Genomic DNA, 19,039 nt, shown 5'->3' with positions numbered 1-19,039 from the left:
TTTAAAAATCAGCATACCCCTTATTCTCTATTATTAACTATAACTGTTTAGCTTTGGGCTTGGATATGTGGAAGAATGAACAGGTTTAGGGTGTCGAGATCAGAAATTCACTTTTGAACATGTTAAGTGTGAGGGTTCTAAGAGGTACTCAAGGAGAGATTCTACAAAGGCATTTGGGTATGTGAAGGTGGGGCTACAGATACAGGAATGAATGAATGACAGCAATAGTACAGTGACTTAGAGTTAAGGACCTGGCTTCTGACCACCTGGCTTGGAATCCCAGCTCTGTTACTTAGTAGCCACTGGTCTTAGGTAACATTTATTAGCTACTGGTCTTCAGATCAGATCAGATCAGTCACTCAGTTGTGTCCGACTCTTTGCGACCCCATGAATCGCAGCACGCCAGGCCTCCCTGTCCATCACCAACTCCCGGAATTCACTCAAACTCACGTCCATCGAGTTGGTGATGCCATCCAGCCATCTCATCCTCTGTCGTCCCCTTCTCCTCCTGCCCCCAATCCCTCCCAGCATCAGAGTCTTTTCCAATGAGTCAACTCTTCGCATGAGGTGGCCAAAGTACTGGAGTTTCAGCTTTAGCATCAGTCCTTCCAAAGAAATCCCAGGGCTGATCTCCTTCAGAATGGACTGGTTGGATCTGCTTGCAGTCCAAGGGACTCTCAGGAGTCTTCTCCAACACCACAGTTCAAAAGCATCAATTCTTCAGCGCTCAGCCTTCTTCACAGCTATTGGTCTTAAGAGTTATCTAACTCTGTGCCTCAGTTTCCTTATACCAAAAATGGAACAATAAGTAGGCTGATATGAGAATTAACTAAATGAACATATATTTAAAACATTTCTAACTGTGTTCACTAAGTGCTTTATAAGTTATGACTATTATTATTCTCATCAGTAACTGTTACAGATGATACTTAGTCTTTGGGGGGATACAGAGTCTAAGAGAAAAAAGAGGAGACCCTGAGTTATTTTCAAATATCTTTTGATACGGATTTTTAACATAATTCCATGAGAACAGACTCTGTATGATTTCAATGCCTTTAGACCAAGAAACTTTTGCACGTGTTCTATGTCCCTGGATATACTCCAGTGCCTCCCAGTTTATCCTATCGCTGTGTGAAAACTGTATAAATCTTAGTTATGTTGAATTGGTTCGTGGTGCTTTTCAGGTCTACTAAATCTTTCTACTTTTCTATATGTTCATTCTATTAATTTTTGAGAGTTTGATATTGAAATTCCAACTAAAAATCTTAATTTGTCTACTTAAAAAAATAATTGCAATATATAGTGGAACTATATGTAACTTTGTTCTGTATTTTCCAAGTCTCCTATAAATGTGTTATTATATTTTCATACTTTAAAAAATAAAAAAGAAAGAGAAGAAAAAAAAAAAAAGAGGAAACCCAAAACTTAAGCCTTAATGGGCCCCAGGATTAGAAGTGAGGATGGTAACAAAAGGAACTAAAATGCTCTCTCCCTGTGAGGCTGGAAAAGATACACCAGGAGGGCGTCGCGGAGACCGCAAGAGGGAAGGCTGCCAAGAAGGCCTAAATGCTTGGTGATCCAGACTTTCATCCAGCCAGTGGTGGAGTGGAGTGGTGATAGTATGCTATACTGTCACTTATACATTTATTTTTGAAGGATGGATATTGATATGCTGGTATATGCATACTTATTTCTAGAAGGAATCACAAAGAATGAGTAAGAATTGTAAGGGTGGGGTGGAGGGGTAGGAAGCAACCTTCTTCACTGTATACCACTTTCATCTTTTGAATGTTTGTATGGTACCTATTTAAAAGTAATTGATTCATTAAAAAGTAAAAAATACTACATATTGTTATAGACACATATATATGAAGTCAAATATATAAAATCCACATGTATAGGAAGGATACACACCAAATTCATTAGTGTTTGTGCCTAGAGTGGGAGGGAAGAAGAGATATCCTACGAAGTTTTAATTCTTAGTCAAATATGACAAAACGTTAACATCTATTAATGATGGTGGCATGTACACTGATGTGTTATTCACTAACACTTTAAATTTTATTCAAAGGAGCAAGATTAAAATTTAAGAAATCTCTCTCACAGATACTACTATACAGCAGTCAGAACTGCTAAAATTAAAACGATGACAATACCAAAGGTTGGAGAGAATGCAGAGCAACTGGAACTCTGATACCACGTTGAAAAGACTACAAAATCATATAACCACTTTGGGAAATGGTCTGGCAGTTTGTTATAAACCTAAATAAACATGTATCCCCATTAGCCAGCAATCTACTCACAGGTATTAATCCAAGAGAAATGAATACGTGTCCATAGAAACACTTGTACTAGAATATTTACAGAAGCCGCTTTATTCACAAAAGCCGAAAAGCAGAAATAGCCAGATGTCCATCACGAAAAGAGTAGATAAAATAATGGGGCTTCCTGGGTGGCATAGTGGTGAAGAATTCACCCGCAATGCAGGAGACTCGGGAGATGTGGGTTCGATCCCTGGGCCAGGAAGATCCCTTGGAAAAGGAAATGGCAATCTACTCCAGTATTCTTGCCTGGGAGATCCCATGGACAGAGAAGCCTGGCGGCTACAGTCCATGGGGTCACAAAGAGTTGGACATGACTGAGCAACTAACATTTCTACTTCCACTTAGGAGCATTATATTAAATTTCTGGGACCATCACAAAAGACACGAAGCAAATACTGAATGTACTTCTCAATTTATGAGACCATAACTGCATGTAAGACTGGCTTCCAGGAACAACCCAGTGCCTCTTCTATGCCCAACTCCAACCCAGTTCACTGTGCTCTCAGCGGAGATGGTGGCATTCTGCTGCACCCATAAAAAGACTGAGTGAACACCTCAAAGGGGATGGCAGCCACTGTGCACGCAGACACTGCCTCTCTCCTCCTCCTTCCTTCTCTGAAGGGTCATACAGCAGCCCTCTACCCCTTCCCAGGTCACTTTACCCCCCGTCCCAGCTGGCGTGACAGGCCCAAGAAACAGTACAGATTTGTTCTCTGTTAGAGAGGCTCTGGAGAAGGCAATGGCACCCCACTCCAGTACTCTCGCCTGGAGAATCCCATGGACGGAGGAGCCTGGTGGGGTGCAGTCCATGAGGTCGTGAAGAGTCAGACATGACTGAGCGACTTCACTTTCACTTTTCACTTTCATGCACTGTAGAAGGAAATGGCAACCCACTCCAGTGTTCTTGCCTGGAGAATCCCAGGGACGGGGGAGCCTGGTGGGCTGCCGTCTATGGGGTCGTACAGAGTCAGGCACAACTGAGTGACTTAGCAGCAGCAGCAGAGAGGCTCTACTTCTTGCTCAGGTGCTGCTAGGTAAGCATCAGGTCAGTGATCTCAAAGGATCAGAGCCAAGGTCAGGTTTAATTTGGGAAAAGCGTCTATACTTCAGCTTTTAGCGAGCAAATAGAATCCAGAGCTCAGCCTAATTTACTGGACCACCACGAGGTTACAGTCACAGCTCCAGTCCGAGTAAGGCTTTCCTTCAGCCCCCACCTGACCAGCTTTGCTACAGGACCTCATGTCTGTCTCCATGTGCACGTGGGCATCTACCACTCAGGGGCAACAAAAGGAGGAATGGCAGCTACAGAGAGTGGACGTCCTGATCCCAGGACCCACTAACAGCATCCTAATATCAGAGATCTTAAATACACACCACTTATCTTTGTCGCCACTTAACTATAAACTTCGGGCCTCCCAGGCGGCTCAGTGGTAAAGAATCCACCTGCCAATGCTGGAGACATGGGTTCGATCCCTGGGTCAGGAAGATCCCCTGAAGGAGGAAATGGCAACCTACTCCAGTATTCTTATCTGGAACACTCCATGAGAGGAGCCTGGTGGGCTACAGGCATGGGGTAGCAAAGAGTCAGACATGACTGAAGCAACCGAGTATAGCATACAGCATAGCAACTATAAATTGGGTACACCTTTCTCAGCTGACAGATACAATTGATCTACCTCATGCTTTCTAATCCTGCTGAGTTTGCTGCTGCTGCTGCTGCTAAGTCACTTCAGTCGTGTCTGACTCTGTGTGAACCCATAGATTGCAGCCCACAAGGCTCCCCCGTCTCTGGGATTCTCCAGGCAAGAACACTGGAGTGGGTTGCCATTTCCTTCTCCAATGCATGAAAGTGAAAAGTGAAAGTGAAGTCACTCAGTTGTGTTCAACTCTTCGTGACCCCATGGACTGCAGCCTACCAGGCTCCTCTGTCCATGGGATTTTCCAGGCAAGAGTACTGGAGTGGGGTGCCATTGCCTTCTCCGCCTGCTGAGTTTAGACAGGGGCTTATAAGAATCCTGGCCCAGTGATTACTAAAGCAGATGTAGTAAGACCAAGGACCTCAGCCTGCATTATCTTCCTTTTGCCAGAGCACCTCGATGCTGCAGTACTGAGCTAGGGCGTAAAGACTTCACAAGAGGTTTGGGTATCTGTCATTTTCTGACAGTCTGTATTTCCTGTATATGTGCATTGCTGTTGTTGTTGTTGAGTCACCAGTTGTGTCCGACTCTCTGCAATCCCATGGACTGGGCATGCCAGGCTTCTCTGTCCCTCACCATCCCCAAAGTTTGCCCAAGTTCATGTCCATTGCATCAGTGATGCCATCAGGCCATCTCATTCTCTGATGCCCTCTTCTCCTTCTGTCCTCAATCTTTCCCAGAATCAGGGACTTTTCCAATGACACAAACCAGGGGCTTCCCTGGTAGCTCAGCTGGTAAAACATCCGCCTGCAATGCAGGAGACCTGGGTTCGATCCCTGGGTTGGGAAGATCCCCTGGAGAAGCGAACGGCTGGCTACCCACTCCAGTATTCTTCCCTGGAGAATTCCATGGACAGAGGAGTCTGGCAGGCTACAGCTCATGTGCACTGTTACAATAGGCCAAAAACAGACCTAGCCCATCTGTGTTTGGAATACAGGATGCCAAAAAAACACAGTTTATCAGATTTTTTTCTCTTTCTTCTTAAACTTACTTTTTAAAAATTTGGAGTTTAGTTGCCTCATAATATTGCGTTAGTTTCTGTGGTACAGCCAAGTGAGTCAGCTATATATATGTATATATACACACACACATCCCCTCGTTTTTGGGTTTTCTTCCCATTTAAGTCACCACAGAGCATTAAGCAGAGTTCCCTGTGCTATATGGTCAGTTCTTGGTTTACTTAATGAATTGAATGACTACATGTTTTTCGTGCTCCAGTTTTCTGTTTATGATACAGAAAAATATACAGGAAAATAATGACAAAAGAGGAATTTTAGAGTTATTAAATTACTGAATTACTATTTTCATCACTTACCTCATTCGAAGGGATTGTGGCAAAGGGCTTGATGATGGCGGCTAACGGGATCTGAGCTTGCTTGGCCATATCTGACGTGCAGGGAAAGCAGTACGTGGTGCAGCGGATGTACCGGGGACTGGCATTGCCTGAAACGGTCAATGGTGCAGACTCACAACCTGCCCTGTATATTTAAATATTTACAAAGGCACGTCTAGGCAATGCATTGCCTTATTTGTAAAGCTTCGTGATTTCTAAAAAATAAAAAGGAGCACTGTATAATTTGATGATCTATACTCTAAGCACACTATAGTTTCTTGTAAAATAAGACACTAAATACTGCTGCAAAAATGTAAAAGATTTTAAAGTATTATTTTCCATAAGCAGGGTATTAACACAGCCACTCAAGAGACTTGAGAGGTATTTAGATTCAATGGGAAAAGTAAAGCAAAGACACAAAACATAAGAATAAAATTCCTTCTTCATCCTCTCCTATCAACACGTCCGTTATGAGAAAGGTAAGCCATTTGTATACCATTTCATATCAGCTAGTTATACTGTGTCAAATAGAATTCCCTTTGACCATGTTCTCCTCCTTAACTTGTAATTCAATTTAGAAATTAAAATTCTATTTATAATAGAAACAATTTTTAAAACACCCAAATCTATTTTTAAAATACACCAAGTTTCCTGACCAAATATTTTTTTCACAGCATGCATGAGTATTAAAACAATACCCATGGGAATGGCACTGATGAGCTTATTTGCAGGGCAGGAACAGAGACACATAGAACAGACTTGCGGACCCAGTGAGGGAAGGAGAGGGAGGAGCAGATTTGGAGCGTAGCACTGGGATACATACATCACTATGCATGAAACAGACAGCCAGTGGAAAGCTGCCGCATAACACAGGGGCTCACCCCAGTGCTCTGTGAAAACCTAGGGGGTGGGATGGGGGAGTGGGAAGAAGGTGCAAGAGGGCGGGGATATATGTATACTTATGGTAGAAACCAATACAGCATTATAAAGCAATTATCCTCCAATTAAAAAGAAATTAAAGAAACCCAATATCCATGGCATGAATATTTCTAAATCACTAGAATAACTTATCTAAAATAAACTTAACAATCAAATCACAATATATTTTGACAAAAGAACATAATTATCAAACAAGTGTGTATTGATTGTCTTTTAGATACAGTCCTAGGTGCTCCCTTGTAGAGTTTATGTTCTTGCAGAGGAACATAAACTAAAAAAACCCAATAAATTACACAGGACCTTAGAAGATGACAAATGTTATGGGAAAAAGCACCTCTGGGGGAGGGGTACCACAGTGGGGAAAGACTGCAATTTTAAACAGTTACAGATTTGGTCTTCTTCAAAAGGCATCACTGGAGCAAAGGTCCCAAAGTGGGAAGGGATTTGCCCTCAGGTGTCGGGACAGGGCGAGCCTGGGCTGGCAGAGGAACATCAGGAGGCCAGTGAGGCTGGGATGAGGCGCCTGGGGCAGCTAGGGAGGAATTCAGAGACGTCACAGAGACCAAATCAGCTCAACGCAGGTGACTCCGAAGTTTTCAGCCTGAGGAATCAGAAGCATGAAGCTGCCACGAACTGACCAGAGAAAGGCTCCGGGAAGGGAAGGGGTTTTTTTTTGAGCCCGTGGGTGAAAACCGGGAATCTGGCTCCAGGCATGTCCATCTGGGAAATCTATTAGGTGATCAAGCAGTGATGCTGAGTAAACAGTCAAACACACAAAGTCTTGGCGCTGGGATGAAAGCTGAGCTGGAGAGACACATTTGGGAGTTCTGGGCATATAAACAATATTCGAAGCCAGGAAACTAGATTAAAAACCACAAAGTGGCCAGAGAAGAGAGGAGTGAGGACTGAGCCCTGAGTCCTCTGACATAAAGAAGCCAGGAGACAAGGAGAAACCAGCAGAAGGACCAAGAAGTGTACAAACGAGGGAGTCTGGGGTGCTGGAGGTGAAGAAAGTACATCAAGGAAGAGGCAGGACCGTCTGTGCAGGTGCTGACACCAGGTCAACATGACTGTGGGCTGGAGGGGGGCTGGAGAGCCGGGGGAGAGACTTTTGATGGGATGGTGGGGTAAGGAGGAGGAGGGTAGGGAGGCTGCTCACAGTGAGTTTAGGAGAGAGAGGCAGGTGCTGAATACGCAATAATCCTTTCAAGGTTTTTAATATATTTACTTTAATTGGCGGATGATTACTTTACAATACCATGATGACCTCTGCCACACGTCAATACGAGTCGGCCACAGGTATCCCAGTGCCACTGCGCCCCCAGGCTGCAGAAGGCACGAGCTTGTGTGCCTTCCATCACACAGCAAAGCCGCACTGCTTATCCGTTTCACATGCGGTGATATGTGTGTTTGAACACTATTCTCTCAAATCATCCCACCCTCTCCTCCCGCTGCGTCCAAAGGTCTGTTCTTCACATCTCTGTCTCCTTTGCTGCCCTGCACGGAGGATCACCCAAGAGCAAAGAAAGGGGGAGTTTGTAAAGGAGGTGGATCGAGAAAACACTGTTTAAGATAGGGGAAGGCTTTGTAAAAGAAAGAGAAATGTTAAAGACGTAAGAGAGAGGGGGGAGACTTAGGGTAGCAGTGCACTTGAGTGGCACACAGTAGGAGATTTCAACTGCAGCACATTTATGGCCAAGAGTCTGAAGGCAGAGTACAAGGACATATGATGAATGGGGGCTGATGCGATGGTGGGACTCCACAGAAGTTCTCTTCTGATTGTGTGCTTTTCTCAGAAAGGAGGACGTAAGCAGCTGAAAGAAGGATGAGCGGTCACTCTGCCGGGTCTGCAACCTCTCATCCTTTCTCTGGCCACTCCTCACTGCACAGGTGGGTCGGGAACGAGGGGAAGGCTGGACCCGAGAAGCTGAGCTTCCTTTCATATTTAATCTATTATTTACACATTTTACATTTTAGGGGGACCAGACAGAAATCTGGATTTTTACCTAAAAATTTTGATTTTTATATAATGGCAACTAATTCAAACAGAAATAAATTATTCTGTATAACAAATTAACGTGTCTGTAGGCTGAATCCAGTTTGGGGGCCCTGCTGCAGAGAGTCTGATAAAGGGGAGAAATGTGGCACTAGCAACAAGGATAATAACAATCAATGCCAATGGATTAGGCATCATTCTAAGATTGCTATATGTAAATTCAATTTAGTCTCACAATTGCCTATGACACTGATACCCTATGACCCCGTTTTACAGAGGAGTAAACTGAGACACTGGGAGGTTAAGTGACTTACCAAAGTCAAAGGGTTAGAAGTGACAAAAGGGGTATTAGAACCTATCACAGTCTCTCCTACGTCCCAGACCAGCTGGGTCCAGGTCATGAAACTGTGAGTTTGGACAAGAGTTCAGACCAATCCTGTTTTCCCTTGGGCAATGATGGGACATTTTCCAGCAATGCATGTGTGTGTGCTCAGCTCTGTCCTGCTCTTTGTGACCCCATGGTCTGCAGCCTGCCAGGGTCCCCTGTCCATAGGATTTCCCAGGCAAGAACACTGGAGTGGGCTGCCATTTCCTCCTCCAGGGGATCTTCCTGACCCAGGGATCCAACCTGCGTCTCCGGTGATTCCTGCATTGTCAGGTGGATTCTTTACCACTGAGCCACCCATATGATCAAATAAATACCCGAAGAAAATTATTCAGATAGCTTCTGGGAGCAGGAAGAAAGATCAGAGACAGGTAGAGTCCAAGTGAATACTAACACAGGGTAAAACATGAGTTTTGACATCAGGAATAGAAGAAAAATAAATATTAGGTAATAAATGTAAACATGCTTGAACCCTTATTATTGTATATTTCATATAACTTAAATAAAACCTTCCTCCTCATTATCACACAATGTTATACATAGTGGGAAATAAGAATTTCTGAATATTTTAAAGTGTATTTTAATTGTTCATTTGTTCATTGTACTCAACTTTCACTAGTTAACATTTTTAGTAATACATTGAATTTGAGCATTTGTTAACTTTAAAAATCTTATTTTTTACTATGAAATATGCATATGAACAAGTTCATGAAGGTGACTAAACAAACTTGTTACAAGAAGCTAATGCACACCAACAATAAATTTTTAAAAAGCAATGAAGAATTTATTTCTTAAGCAGGTATGCAAAATGGGGCATGAAAGGCATGTTTATAGCAGATAATTTAGCAACCTTGGTAATTAAGATCCAAAATCCCTTGATCTGCTTAATAAAGAAACTTATGGGATAAACTGACTAAAAAACATTCAGTAATTTATTCATTCAACAAATATTTATGAAGGTAATCCCCAAGTTAGAGGCTTAGAGGCAGGAGAGGGTGAAGCCTCTGGCTTTAAGGTCTGGTAGAAGAAAATGATAATAAAGCAGGTAATTGGGGGCATCCCTGGTGACTCAGTGGTAAAGAACCCACCTGCCAATGCAGGAGACACAGGTTCAGTCCCTGATGTGGGAAGACCCCACATGCCACAGAGCCTGTCCTCTAGAGCCCAGGAGTTACAACTCCCGAGTCCACCTGCCCAACGGCCTGCACTCTGCAACAAGAGCGGTCACTGCAGTTAGCAGCCCACGCACTGCACCTGGAGGGTAGCCCCCACTCACCACAACCAGACAAAAGCCCACACAGCGATGAAGAGCAACAAAGCCAACAATAAACAAATAAAGCAAATAAAGCAGACAATTGCAAAATGGCAGGCAAGAATCACAGAAGACAAAATTGATTACACAGTGGCCCAAGGGAGGCAATGAGTTTTACACACGGGTCACAGGTGACTAAACAAGGGACGCACTGCTTGAACAGGACCTTGCGGGACAGGCAGAAGCACAGAATCAAGGGAGAAACGGAGTCTTAAATCAGATCCTGCAGCCAAAGGCAAAGAAGTGATATTCTTAAAGCAGGTGTGCCTCTTTATTGGCTTCTCTGCTAACCAGCTGTGCAGTCCTGGGCGAATCACTTAACTTACCAGGACCTCAGTGCACTCACATCTGCAAAGTGAGAGAGCAGGGCAGATGAAGTCCAAGGTTCCTTCAGTCTCGACACTTAACATCTGTGAATTTCTATGTCTCTGAGACCCATGGGCTTCATACTAGAAAGACTACTAATGTCCAGAAATAAAACCACACACCTAGGGTCAATTTATCTATGACAAAGGAGTCAAGAATATACAATGAAGAAAAGGCAGTCTCTTCAGTAAGTGGTGCTCGGGGAGTTCCCTGGTGGCTCAGTGGTAAAGAACCCACCTGCCAATGCAGGAGACACAGGTTCGATCCCTGGTCCGGGAAGATGCTATGTGCCACAACCGAGCCTGCGCTCTAGAGCCCGGGAGCTGCAACTGCTGACGCCTGTGCACCACACCCAGAGAAGCATGGCAGTGACAAGCCTGCGGACCACAGCCAGAGAGCAGCCCCCCGTCCCAGCCACAGAGAGAAACCTCGCAGTGATGGAGACCCCGCAGAGCCACAGACCAATCAATAAAAACTATCTGAAAAAAGTTGTGCTAGGGAAACTGGACAGCTACATGGAAAAGAATGAAAGTAGAACATCCTCTAACACTAAACAGGAAAATAAACTCAAAAGGGGTTAAAGACCTATCAATAAATGTAAGATTGAACACTAACTATAAAACTCCTAGAGGAAAATATGGGCAGAATGCTCTTTGACATAAATTGCAGCAATATTTTTTTGGATCTGCCTCCTACAGTACTGGAAATAAAAACAAAAAAATAAATAGAACCTAATTAAACTGAAAAGTTTTTGTACAACAAAGGAACCCATAAACAAAACAAAAAGATAACCTACAGAAAGAGAGAAAATGTTTGCAGACAATGCAACCAACAGGGATTAATCTCCAAAATACACAAACCGCTCATACAGCTCAATATCACAAAAACAAACAACCTCATCAAAATATGGGCAGAAGATCTAAACAGACATTTCTCCACAGACAGACAGACAGGTGGCTAAAAGCCCACATGAAAAGATGCTCAACATCACTAATTATTAGAGAAATGCACAACAGAACTATAATGAGGTGTCACCTCACACCAGTCAGAAAGGCCATATTAAAAAGTCTACAAATAATAAATGCTAAAGAGGATGTGGAGAAAAGGGAACCCCCTACTCTGTTGGTGGGAATATAACTGGTACAGTCATTATGGAGAATAGTATGAAGATTCCTTTAAAAACTAAAACTAGAGTTACCACTTGGCCCACTGATGTCCCTCTTGAGTATATATCTAGAAAAGATGAAAACTAATTCAAAAAGATACATGCACCCCAATGCTCACTGCAGCACTCGTTATAACAGCCAAGACATGAAGCAAGCCAAATGTCCATTAACAGATGAGTGGATAAAGATGTGGTATATATATATAAAACTTAATAATGGAATATTACTCAGCCATAAAAAAGAAATAATGCCATTTGCAGCAACATGGATGGACCCAGAGATTATATTAAGTGAAGTTAAGTCAGATACAAATATTATATAATGTCACTGATATGTGGAATCTAAAATATGACACAAGTCAACTTATTTATAAAACAGAAACAGAATCACAGACATAGAAAACAAACTAATGGCTACCAAAGGAGAAAGGGAGTGCCGAGGGATAATTAGGAAGTTGGAGGTAATATGTACATACCACTATATATAAAATAATCAATGAGGACCTACTGTATGGCACAGGGAAGTATACTCAATATTTTGTAATAAACTATAATGGAAAAGAATCTGAAAAAGAATATATATATAAAACTGAGTCATTCTGCTCTACACTTGGATCTAACGTGATACTGTAAATCAATTTATCTTCAATTAAAAAAATAAAATTTTAAAAAGTCTAATAATATGTAACAGCAAATCAGCCAGAGAAAAGGGCTTCACAGCAAACGGGTGTGACTTGCCCAACTGCAGGGCTCTCTCTCCATGCCAGGCTGCTCTCCGTTCTTGCCAAGGGCTGGGCTGCAGGCTGTGGAGAGCTGATGATAATCCAGACCTCGCCACCTCCTTCCTCCTCCTTCCACTCCATCCTCCTACGCTTCCCCTATATGGACTATATGACCCAGCAGTTCCACTCCTAGGCATACACCCGAGAGAGCTGAAGGAGGGACTCACAGAGATGCGTGTATACCAGTGTTCATGGCTACAGCTGTGCACTGTAGTCAAAAGATGGAAACAACCCAAATGTCCTTCAAAAGACGAATGGATAAACAAAAGGCAGTATATACATAAGAGTGAGGATCCCTCAGCCTTAAAAAGGAATGAACTTCTGATACACGCTACGGCATGGACAAACTTTGACAATATTATGCTAAGTGAGATAAGCCAGACACAAAAGGACAAATATTATACGAATCCACTTACACGAGGCATCTAGACTAGGCAAATTCAGAGACAGAAAGTAAAACATTCAGAGAGACAGAAAGTAAAACAGAAGACCCCAGGGACTGGCAGAGTGGAGGAGTGGGGAGCAGTGGTTTATCGGGTAGAGAGTTTCAGTGTAGACTGATGAAAAAGTTCTGAAAATGGATAATCATGATGGTTGCACAACACTGTGAACTGTATACTTAAAATTATTAACACAGCAAATTTTATTTTATGTGTATTTAACCACAATTTTAAAAAATGACCTCTATGTTAAAAAAAACACAAAACCAAAAAACCCTGCAGGTGTTGCTCCTTAACACATGCGCGCTCTCCCACTGCCAGACCTCAGCATAGCCGTCTCTGCTGGCTGCCGACCTTCTCCTCTCCAGAGCTCCCCACCTGTGTTCTGGTCCACACCTGCTCACTTGAGGCTCAGCTTAGTTGGTCCCACTCTAGCTGCACAGGCTGGGCTAGTTACCGCATGTCTAAGTTCCCACAGCAAAATTCATTTTACCCTTATAATATTACCATAATATTATAATGTTAATATTTAGTTATATCTTTTCCCTGCCAGATCATGCACTCATCTAAGAATAAGACCACGGGGCTCTCCCGGCGGCCCAGTGGTTAAGAGTCTGTGCTCCCAGTGCAGGGGGTAGAGGTTTGATCCCAGGTCAGGGAACTGAGATCCTACATGTTGCAGGCATAGCCAAACAAAGGAAAGAAAAGAACAGCACTGTGTCTTTTACTTCTGAATTGAAGCAGTAGGTGAGTAGTTAAGAGCATGGCTTCTAGCATCAGAATGCTGGGATTCAAATTCTAGCTTTGCTTCCCATTAGCTGAGTATCTTGGTAAACTACCTAAGCATTCTGTGCTTTGGTTTCACATTCTGTAAAATGAAGATGAGATTAATGCCTATCTCAGTAAGTTACAGGGAGGATTAAATGAATTAATACACATAAAGTATTTAGAAGACATCTTTATGCATAGCAAACACTTAATAAATATTAACCACAATGGTAACAGGTACTGAATATTTGCTGAATGACTAAGTGAATGAATGAACAAACAAGTATGATCCTGCTCTAAGTAGCTCATAGCCTTGTAGGAAAGATGACCCAAACCACAGTAAAATTTAATGGAACAGGGTTATAATAGGAGTGTCTATGAAGCACTGTGGGGGAAGAAATTAGAGGAGCTTTCTCAGGGAAAATTAAAGTGAGTTTGGAAGAACTAAGAATTTCCCAACGAAAAGGGTTAGAGTTATATATACCAAGTACATTTGTTCAATAAACATTTGTTGGGTGACCATTATATTCTAGATACCAGGTGAATTTCTAGGGTACAATGGTGAACAAAAACAGTACTAATCTGTTGCAGAGATAATAGCACAAAGTGAGAATCGGTGACATGAGCGGAAGGGGGTGAGTTTAGTATGGCTGAGGCAGATGTAAAGAAAGAAACAGGTGAGAGATGAGGCTGGTAAGGAATATTCATTAGGAGCGTAAAGAGCCTCCAACTAAAATATTAAAAAATACAAATGTAACACTTACTATTAGGCTGAAATGAAACTGCCATTTTTGTTGGTCAACAAAACAGAAAAAATCAGCAACTTCATATGGGATGGGGGAGCCTTGTGGGCTGCCGTCTATGGGGTCACACAGAGGAGGACACGACTGAAGTGACTTAGCAGCAACCCACCAGGTCTCAAGTACTGAATAAATATGAATTCATTTAACAAGTTTGAATGGATTCTGTAAGTAATCAGGAACAAATCACTTTTAGTAGAGGAAATTAAGTAATCTGAAGTCTGTTTTAATAGTAGTATCTCTAACAGTAACATCATCTGTAATCTATATCAACCCGTTCTACAGGTCAAGACCCCACATACATATAAAGATACTTCCATGCATGCACACCAGTCAGTCCTGAAGGAAATCAATCCTGAATATTCATTGGAAGGACTGATGCTGAAGCTCCAATACTTTGGCCACCTGATGCAAAGAGCTGACTCATTGAAAAAGACCCTGATGCTGGGAAAGATAGAAGGCGGGAGGAGAAGGGGGCAACAGAGGATGAGATGGTTGGATGGCATCATCAACTCAATGCACATGAGTCTGAGCAAGCTCTAGGAGATGGTGAAGGACAGGGAAGTCTGGTGTGCTGCAGTCCACGGGGTCGCAGAGTTGGACACGACTTAGTGGCTGAACAACAAGGCAAGCGTACAGACACAGACACACGCAGCACACAGAGTCACCCCCAATCCTCACACTGGCCCTGCAGGGCAGGTCTTAGTCCCCACATCTTACAGAGGGCAACGCTGAGGTTCAAAGAGGTGGGATGAGCAAAGCTCAGGACAGTAAGGAAGAGAACCTGGGTCTGCGTGCAGGCGTGCCAAACTCCCAATCCGAGCTCTTTCTGCCTCACGGTGCTGCAAGCTCCGAAAGGACTGTGCTGAAGGCAGAACACAGGATGGACTCACGAGAGGGGAGTCGCACCAGGAGACTGGCTGACTCAGCAACTCTGAGATAAGACGACACGCCTGCTTGTGTACCAATGCTGTATTTCTAGAATCGAGTATACACTCCATTAAATTCAGAATCTGAGATGGCACACTGCATCAGGCTGTATTTTAACTTGCCATAAACAGAATAATACATTCCCTGATTAAACCTGGACAAAGTCTAACAGAAATATGAAACTGATAGCAAACCTGGGATAGAGTCAGTAGAGACAGAGCTCAGCCTCTCCTCATCCAGTTTTAAAATGGGAAACCAGAGCCCAAAACTAAAGGACTTATTTTAGAAATGTCACTGGGGCTAGAACCAAGTCTGCTGGCTTAATTAAGTCAAATATTTAATTCTCTACCGTCTGCTCACGCCATCCTGCCAGGTTCCAACTGTAGTAAATAAACCAAAGTAGGGCATGAACACATTTAAACCCATAAATTAAAATTTAAAATTTTCTTAAACTTGTACATTTCGACAAGAACTCAGCTGACAGTGCCTTCTCCATATTTGATTAATGACAAATTAGTTCTTGTTACCAGCTATAAAGGGGTGGCCCGTCAGTGAAACCATTATTGGAGGGTCTCCGTGCATTTGCTTTAAAAAAAAAAAAAAAGGTGAGAAATACTAAGAGCTCAATCAGAAAGGTAACTGAGAGAAGAATACCTTGGTCTTGTATCACACAGTCTGTAGTGACCAGTGGAGGGATCTGGCCTCTGGCGTTGGTGGCATAAACTTGTCCCCCTCTGGTGGCTCTGTCACTCTCGATCACCTGGATCTGTAAGTAAGAGATCAAGGGCAAGTTAAAGTCAGTTTAGACTTCTCAACATTTCCCTCTCCTTATATACACACACGCACGCACAGGCATTTTCTGAATTCTTTAAGCTGATTTCAAATCAAACTCTCACTGAGAATCCATCATATCTTCAACCTCACTTTTGTTTAGTTTCACAACCTTAAGCTAGTAGCTTCCAAATTCTATTCTGTAATACTCTTGAGCTCCAACTCTGATCTTTCAGGGAAATCTATTTTTATTCAGTTTGTTTCTTGGGATCACAGGTAAGAGTTCTTTGGGAAAGGATTCTCACTGGAGAAGAAATTGAAAATAACATTTAAAAAAAATAAAATACTTTCTGCAGTTAAAGAAAACTCTAAAAAGCTAAAAATAGTTAAATTCAGAAGAAATGATTTACAATGTATAACTTAAAGAAGCCCTGACTTTTCTCCTCAAATCCCTCTTAATCTTTAATTTGCCTTTCAAGTTTCCCCCACCATATCCCTGCTCCTTGAGACATAAGAAACAAACAATATCAAGTGTTCCCATATGGTTTTTGCCTACCATATAGAGACGAGAAGAAAGAAAAGTCCCAAAGTTTTGTCCTCTACTTTGGAAATATCTTGTATTTCTCTACTAAAACATTTATTGATGAAGATATAGGCACAAAATATTGTTTTTCTGTTGTAACTGTCCAGGGACTAGTTGCAAGGAATTCTAATAATAAAAGGATCTTTCTCTTCCTCTTTATCTTCTCCCTGCCCTCACTTCTTTCTTACAGGATAAAAGTGACAAGAAACTAAAAAAAAAAGAAAAGAATAAAAATTTAGAGGGGAAATGGGAAAAATGAGATGAGTGTTCAGAATGGAATATTTACATTGGAGGACATGCAGTTTAAAGACACTATTAATGTGAAGGGAGATCAAGATGGCAGAGTAGAAGGACGTGGAGCTCAACCCCTCCCACACACATCAAAAATACATCTACACGTGGAAGAATTCTCAGAGAGCACTAACTGAAAGCTGGCAGAAGATCTCTTATACAACCAAAGCTGCAGGAACGATCCCCCTTGTAACTCGGTAGTAGGAAAGGATGAGGGTGGGGAGGAGTCAGCACAGGCCCTGTGCCCCTGGGAGGTAAAAGTGTTACTATATGCAGATGACATGATATGCTATACAGAAAACCCTAAACACTCCAAACCAACACTACCAGAACTAACAAATGAACCCAGGAAGGCAGCAGAGTACAAGATTAATATACAGAAATCTGCTACATTTCTTTAACAATGAAACACTAGAAAGACAAAGGGAAATGGAAAGACATCCCATCTCTTGGATTGGAAGAGTTACTATTGTTAAAATGGTCATACTACCCAAGGCAATCTACAGATTTATGTGATCCTTATCATATTGCCCATGGCATTTTTCACAGAAGTAGAAGAAATAATCATAAAATTTATATGGAACCACAAAGGACCCAGAATTACCAAAGGCAATCCTGAGGAAAAAGAACAAAGCAGGAAGCGTAACTCTCTCAGACTTCAGACAACACTATGAAGCTACTATAATCAAAACAGCGTGGTGCTGGCACAAAACCATACCTGGATGAATGGAACAGAACAGAGCCAGGAATAAATCCCCACACCTACCTTCCATTAAATCTTCAAGAAGAGAAGCAAGAATATACAATGAAGAACAGTCAGCCTTCTCAGAAAGAGGTGCTGAGAAAACTGGATAGCTTCATGTAAATCAATAAAGTTAGCACAATTCTTCATACCACATATGCAAATAAACTCAAAATTGTTTAAAGACTTAAATATAAGACATGACACCATAAGACTCCTAGAAGAAAACATAGGTAAAACATTCTCAGACATATATTGTGGCAATATTTTCTTAGCTCAGTCTCCCAAGGCAAAATAAATAAAAGCTAAAATAAACAAATGGGGCCTAATCAAACGTAAAAGCTTTTGCACAAAAAGAAAACCATACATAAAACAAAAAGACAACCTATGGACTGCAAATAATGTGACTGACAAGAGGCTAATTTCCAAAATGTCCAAACAGCTCATACAGCTCAATATTAAAGAAACAGACAAGCCAATCAAAAAATGGACAGATCTGAATGTTAATAGATATTTCTCCAAAGAAGACACACAGATGACCAACAGGCACATGAAAATATGCTCAACATCACTAGTTATTTACAGAACTGCAAATCAAAACTACAATGAGGTAAATCACCTCACACTGGTCATTATCAAAAAGTCTATATACAATAAGTGCCAGGGAGGGTGTGGAGAAAAAGGAACCCTCCTATATGGTTGGTGGAAATATAATTGGTAAGCTACTATGGAAAACAGTGTGGAGGTTCCTCAAAAAACTCAGAATAGAGTTACCATATGATATGGTAATGCCACCCCTGAGTACATATATCTGGAAAAGATAAAAATGAATTAAAAAGATACAACACACCCCAATGTTCATAGCAGCACTATTTACAATAGCTAAGACTACGGGAAGCAATCTAAGTGTCTACCAGCAGATGAATGAATAAAGAAGATCTTGTATATACAACGAAATATTATTCCGCCATAAAAAAGAATGAACTATTGCCATTTGCAGCAACATGGACAGACTTGGGAGATTATCGTACTGAGTGAAGTAAGATAGAAAAACAAATATATGATATCACTTAAATGTGGAATCTAACAAATAATACACATGAATTTATTTACAAAGCTGAAACAAACTAACAGACACAGAAAACAAATTTATGGTTACCAAAGAGGAAAGGGTAGGAAATAAATTAGGAGTTTGGGATTAACATATCTACGTCACTATATATAAAATAAACAACAGGATTTACTGTATAGCACAGGGAACTGTATTCAATGGGAAAATAAAATCTGAAAAATATGTATAACTGAATCACTTTGCTGTATATTTGAAACACAATATTGTAAACCAACTATATTTCAATTAAAAAAAAAACTACTACTAATATTAAAACTGTCGGGTAACTCTGAAACGTTACCTG

The 19,039-nt window shown here is 41.7% G+C and overlaps 1 protein-coding gene across 2 annotated transcripts in view; it reads right to left on the bottom strand.

The window, feature by feature from the left end:
- The window catches only part of SEC24D (SEC24 homolog D, COPII coat complex component), a 115,071-nt gene that overhangs the window by 70,046 nt on the left and 25,986 nt on the right, over positions 1–19,039 (bottom strand). For both annotated transcript variants that reach the window (XM_027543733.1, XM_027543732.1), the window contains exons 7-8: positions 15,892–16,003; positions 5,337–5,464 (exon numbers count right to left, since the gene is read on the bottom strand). In XM_027543733.1, the coding sequence (XP_027399534.1) occupies positions 5,337–5,464; positions 15,892–16,003 (240 nt within the window). The remainder of the gene's footprint in view (positions 1–5,336; positions 5,465–15,891; positions 16,004–19,039) is intronic.

The sequence above is a fragment of the Bos indicus x Bos taurus genome, chromosome 6 (genome assembly GCF_003369695.1).
Source record: "Bos indicus x Bos taurus breed Angus x Brahman F1 hybrid chromosome 6, Bos_hybrid_MaternalHap_v2.0, whole genome shotgun sequence".
NCBI lineage: Eukaryota > Metazoa > Chordata > Mammalia > Artiodactyla > Bovidae > Bos > Bos indicus x Bos taurus.
Note: the sequence above shows the minus strand (reverse complement) of the source record. Positions and strands in the feature narration are given on the sequence as shown.